Source organism: Colobus angolensis, unplaced genomic scaffold (assembly GCF_000951035.1).
Source record: "Colobus angolensis palliatus isolate OR3802 unplaced genomic scaffold, Cang.pa_1.0 Scaffold96, whole genome shotgun sequence".
NCBI classification, from domain to species: Eukaryota; Metazoa; Chordata; class Mammalia; order Primates; family Cercopithecidae; genus Colobus; species Colobus angolensis.
Window position 1 is genome coordinate 3,340,183 of NW_012123598.1, and position 5,600 is coordinate 3,345,782.

Here is a 5,600-nt window from a genome sequence, read left to right on the forward strand (position 1 = left end):
ATTTTCCTCATTTAAAAAAAAAAAAAAAAAAAAATTTCAACTGTTATAATTAATAAATGTAGGTATTAATGTAAACATGTATTATCTATTATGTATAAATTATATAAAACTATAATAGAAAAAATATTTTATATTTAATTATAGGTTTAGATCTAATATAAATTATACATTATATGTTATAGTGAATATATGTAACATGTAAGTTATTATAAATCATATACAATTAACACTATATACATTAAATATGTCTATGTCAAGATTACATAATTTAAAAATATATTTGTTACATATTATACATTTGCATAATACATGATACATATAGCTGTAAATAATATAAAGTGTATAATATTGCACATATACAATACATATGCCATTTTAAATGGTGGCAGATGTTATGAAGACCAAGCCCAGGAAGTCATGGTGTAGAATAACGGGTGGTGTCCTGGACCTAGGAACCTGGAGGAGGCATAAGAGAAAGCATACTCCAAGAGAGAATGTCTGCTTTTCTTGAAGGATATTGAAGATGCTACCTAGGCAGCGGGGGAGGGCAGGGACGCTGTTCCTGGAAGAGAGACGCTTGGCTCAGACCCTGGGTTTTGGGGAGCCCCGCAGTACCCCATTTGGTTACCTGTGAATTGGGTAGTGGCGTGCACTGTGCAGAGGAGGGTGAATGTTCGAGGAGATGACAGGCGGGCCTGCAATGCGCTGCGCAGGGAGCGTGGGCGGCGCCGCACACACTCGCCCGCCCCCTAGCTGCAGGGCTTCAGGAAAGAGGAGCACATCTGAACTTGGATTCTTCCCACAGGAGGGCGGGTTACATCCCCATCAGGGGGTTGCCGTGTGGGCAGATAAAATCAGACACGGGGATTCTTGCACTCTGATGGGAATCCAGAAGGAGGTCAGGGAGGGAAAGTCTCACTTCCTCTTCTTGCAGGTGCTTGGTCTCTGCCTAGATCCACAGAGGGCAGAGAGCAGCGATGTCTACCACAGCTTCACGCCCAGGAAACACGCTGTATCTGCACCGTCCAGTAGGGATGGCATCAGGCACGTGGGGTCACTGAACCCTCGAGATGCAGACAGTGCTGCAGGCTTCTCACACCATTCAACTTTGAATACATTTGAATATCAATAGCTACATGTGACTCTCATACTGGACAGTAGATGTAGAAAGTTTCCATCATCACAGAAGACTCTGCTTGACGGTGCTTGTCTAGAAAGAGCAGTCAGGGTCCTGGGGAGTGAAGAGAGATCCCCACAGTGGACATGGGAGGACTCAGAGCCTTCTCTGTCCAGCTCAGGACTAACTCCACTTCCTTCTAATTCCTCCCTCCCAGGACCCACACAGAGGCCGTCAGACAACAGTCACAATGAGGGTGAGTGATGGGGACTATGGAGCGTGAGCCTGGCGTGTGCCTCCTGGGGAAGGAGAAAGAGGTTGGGCTTTGGGGTTGGTCAGATTCCCACTCTGCTGATGGCCCCGGCTGTGTCCCTGTGCAGAGGACCCCAGCACTCAGGACCCCTGTGGTGGAAGAAGGGGATAACGATCCCTGTGCTGCAGGACTATTATTTACCTGAGAGATTTTATATGTTAGTAAGTTTATGACACACACGCGACATGTGTGTGATATACAGTAGGTGCTCAATAAATACACACTGCTGAAAACCTATTTCTGTCTTTCTTAGCTGCACCTGCTTCCCAAGGCCTGAGTGCTGAGCATCTTTATATTCTCATCGGGGTCTCAGTGGTCTTCCTCTTTTGTCTCCTCCTTCTGGTCCTCTTTTTCCTCCATCGCCAGAATCAGATAAAGCAGGGTAGGTCTCAGGGTCAGGGTGGAGTGACCTGGGGAAGCTGTCAGGAAAGGCTAGGAAGAAGGTCTCCTTAATTCATACCCCGACTGTCCTCAGGGCCCCCCAGAAGCAAGGATGAGAAGCAGAAGCTACAGCAGAGGTGAGGCCCCTGGGAATGACTCCTGGACCTCCACCCAGTCCTCTGCCCCCAGGCTGCCCCTGAGGTTCACTTTTATTTTTCCTCTCAGGCCCGACCTGGCTGTTGATGTTCTAGAGAGGACAGCAGGTAAAGGGGGAGGAGGAGGGACAGGCCTGAGATGGGGAAGTGGGAACTTCTTGCCAATCCAGATGCAATGTGGGGGGCGGGGGCAAGAATCTTTGGGAACATTCTAGAAGGTCGTATTACAGATTGAGTGCAGGATGTCAACTGAAGCTGGGGGGTCTCAGGCAGATTTGCCTTGTGACATCCTTCCCAGAAGGATGAGAACTGGCCATGTATTTTCTCCCCCAGACAAGGCCACAGTCAATGGACTTCCTGAGAAGGACAGAGAGACGGACACCTTGGTGAGCCTTCCTCCTAGTTATTCAAGTTCCCACATTTAGCAGCTTAAAAACATCTCAGTTCCTTGGACTGGGAATTCAGGAGTGGCTCAGCTGGGTGGTTCCGGCTCATGGTCTATCCTGAGGTTGCTGTCGAGAGGTCGCCCAGGGCTGTGTGCATCTGAAGGCTCCCGTGGGCTGGAGGATCCACGTCCAAGACGCTCACTCCCACGGCTGTGGGCAGGAAACCTCTGTTCCTCTCACAGGGGCCTCTCCACACTGCGGTTCCCCCAGAGGGAGCGATCCAAGGATGGGTGGCGGGGAGGGGCGGAAGCGCGATGTCTTTTGCCTCAACCTGGAAGTCAGGAGTCTTCCCTTCTGCCTTGTTCATTGTCACGTAGACCTACCCTAATACCCTGTGGGAGGGCTCTTCACACGGATGCAATTTCAGGAGAGGGTCCTCGGGGCCCATGGAGATGGCCGCCACAGCGCTCCAGCCCCACAGCCCCTCACCTCACCCTCCACCAGGCACTCCCTCACCCTGGGTCTCTCTCTCCCAGGCCCCGGCGGCAGGGAGTTCCCAGGAGGTGACGTATGCTCAGCTGGACCACTGGGCCCTCACACGGAGGACAGCCCAGGCTGTGTCCCCACAGTCCACAGAGCCCATGGCTGAGTCCTGCACGTATGCAGCTGTTGCCAGACACTGACCCCAGGCCCACCTGGCCTCTGCGCCTGAGGATATAAAGTCACTCTAGGAAAAGCCTGAAGCGGCCATTTGGAAGGCTTCCCCTTGGACTCATCTTCATCTAGAAAGCCAGCCAGGCAGCTGACCTGGAGACAAGACCTGGAGACTGGAGGTTTCTAACCAGCATCCAGGAGGTTTGTTAGCCAGGTAGTCCCTTCTACAACTGAGCAGCTCCTTGGACAGTTTCTCAGTTGATTCCAGAGACCCAGCTACAGTTCCCTGGCTGTTTCCAGAGACCCAGCTACAGTTCCCTGGCTGTTTCCAGAGACCCAGCTACAGTTGTCTGGCTGTTTCTAGAGACCCAGCTACAGTTCCCTGGCTGTTTCCAGAGACCCAGCTACAGTTCCCTGGCTGTTTCCAGAGACCCAGCTACAGTTCCCTGGCTGTTTCCAGAGACCCAGCTACAGTTGTCTGGCTGTTTCTAGAGACCCAGCTACAGTTCCCTGGCTGTTTCTAGAGACCCAGCTGCAGTTCCCTGGCTGTTTCTAGAGACCCAGCTTTATTCACCTGACTGTTTCCAGAGACCCAGCTAAAGTCACCTGCCTGTTCTAGAGGCTCAGCTACAGCCGTCAGGCTATTTCCAGAGACCCCACTACAGCCAACCAGCTGATTTCCTGAGCAGTGATGCCGTCTCCAAGCTTGTCCTAGGTGTCTGCTGTGAACCTCCAATGACCCCAGAGACTTTGCTGTAATTATCTGCCCTCCTGACCCAGTCCTTCCTAGAAGTCAAGAGCTAGCCTTGAGACTGCGCTATACACACACAGCTGAGAGCCAAGCCCAGGTCTCTGGATCATGCTTTACTCTGTGCATCAATAAATAATTTTGAATACCTCACATCTGGCAACCTCAGGCCTGGTCCCGGGTGCATAGGTCTCTCGGACCCAGTCTCTGCCTTCATAGTTGTTCAAAGCTGAGTGTGGGAAACAAGACCTACAAAGGAGGTGTCAGCGTTTTCTTTTTAAAATTTAATTGATCAGGACTGTACATATTCAAGGCGTAAAATGTGATAATTCATTATACGCATACATTGTGCAATGATAGCCACAAATTCATCAGCGCACCCACGACCACGGATATGATACATTAGATATTCTGAATTTGCTCATCTTAGGACTTCCCGTGGGTGTCAGTGTTTTCTGACAAATCGCGTGTATCAGGAATGAATGAGGGAGGTGTGGCTGGGTGAAGGCAGAGAGCTGACCCTACGGGTCCACATCTGCACATACATGCACAGGAATGCATGCTCTCACACACATGCATACACACACAGACATCCACACACACTCACACGCCTCAGGAAATCCAAGGAATCACTGAGCCTGCTGTTTGGTTGAGGCATATCCGAGTATCCACCCTACCTGTAGGGTCAGACAGTACTCTCCCAAATGCAGATTGAAACAGAAAATTACCCTATGCAGCACTAGGAGGTGACAGAATCTCATTTGGGTTAATCTGTGTTTGTCTTTAAAAAACAAAAGCAGGCCAGGTGCGGCGGCTCACGCCTGTAATCCCAGCACTCTGGGAGGCTGAGGCGGGCGGATCACGAGGGTCAGGAGATCGAGACCATCCTGGCTAACACGGTGAAACCCCGTCTCTACTAAAAATACAAAACATTAGCCGAGAGTGGTGGCGGGCGCCTGTAGTCCCAGTTACTCGGGAGGCTGAGGCAGGAGAAGAGCGTGAACCCGAGAGGGAGAGCTTGCAGTGAGCCGAAATCATGCCACTGCACTCCAGCCTGGGCGACAGAGTGAGACTCTGTCTCAAAACAAAACAAAACAAAACAAAAACCCCAAAACAGTCACAAGCCTGAAGTGGAGACTCCAATGGGCACAGCTCTGCGTGAGACCCTGCGGGGAAAAGAGAGATCAGACTGTTACTGTGTCTATATAGAAAGGAGTAGACATAAGAGACTCCATTTTGTTCTGTATTTGAGATGCTGTTAATCTGTGACCCTACCCCCAACCTTGTCCTTGCAAGAGGCATGTGCTGTGGTGACTCAAAGTCTAAAGGATTTTGGGCTGTGCAGGGTGTGCTTTGTTAAACAAGTGCCTGAAGGCAGCTTGCTGGTTAAAAGTCATCACCATTCTCTTAATCTCAAGTACCCAGGGACACGTACACTGCCAAAGGTCGCAGGGACCTCTGCCTAGGAAAGCTAGCTATTGTCCAAGGTTTCTCCCCATTTGATAGTCTGAAATATGGCCTCGTGGGAAGGGAAAGACCTGATCATCCCCCAGCCTGACACCCGTGAAGGGTCTGTGCTGAGGAGGACTAGTGTAAGAGGGAAGAAGGCCTCTTGGCAGTTGTTGGTGGTTGAGATAGAGAAAAGCATCAGTCTCCTGCCCGTCCCTGGGCAATGGAACATCTCCGTGTAAAACCCGATTGTATGTTCTGTTTACTGAGAAAGGAGAAAACCGCGTTAGGGCGAAAGGTGGGACTTGCTAGCGCAATGCTGCTCTTAATGCACTAAAAAGGTTTATGGAGATGTTTGCCTATGCATATCAAGGCACAGCACTTTTCCTTAAACTTA

General features: G+C 50.2%; 1 protein-coding gene across 1 annotated transcript in view; it reads left to right on the plus strand.

Moving 5' to 3' along the window:
* LAIR1 (leukocyte-associated immunoglobulin-like receptor 1) overlaps positions 1-3,342 on the plus strand; it is a 20,728-nt gene extending 17,386 nt beyond the window's left edge. Inside the window, exons 4-9 of the mRNA XM_011932597.1 lie at positions 1,335-1,373; positions 1,684-1,812; positions 1,906-1,948; positions 2,037-2,074; positions 2,300-2,352; positions 2,889-3,342. Of these exons, the coding sequence (XP_011787987.1) occupies positions 1,335-1,373; positions 1,684-1,812; positions 1,906-1,948; positions 2,037-2,074; positions 2,300-2,352; positions 2,889-3,035 (449 nt within the window). The 3' untranslated portion in view covers positions 3,036-3,342. The remainder of the gene's footprint in view (positions 1-1,334; positions 1,374-1,683; positions 1,813-1,905; positions 1,949-2,036; positions 2,075-2,299; positions 2,353-2,888) is intronic.
* Positions 3,343-5,600: the final 2,258 nt, after the last annotated feature.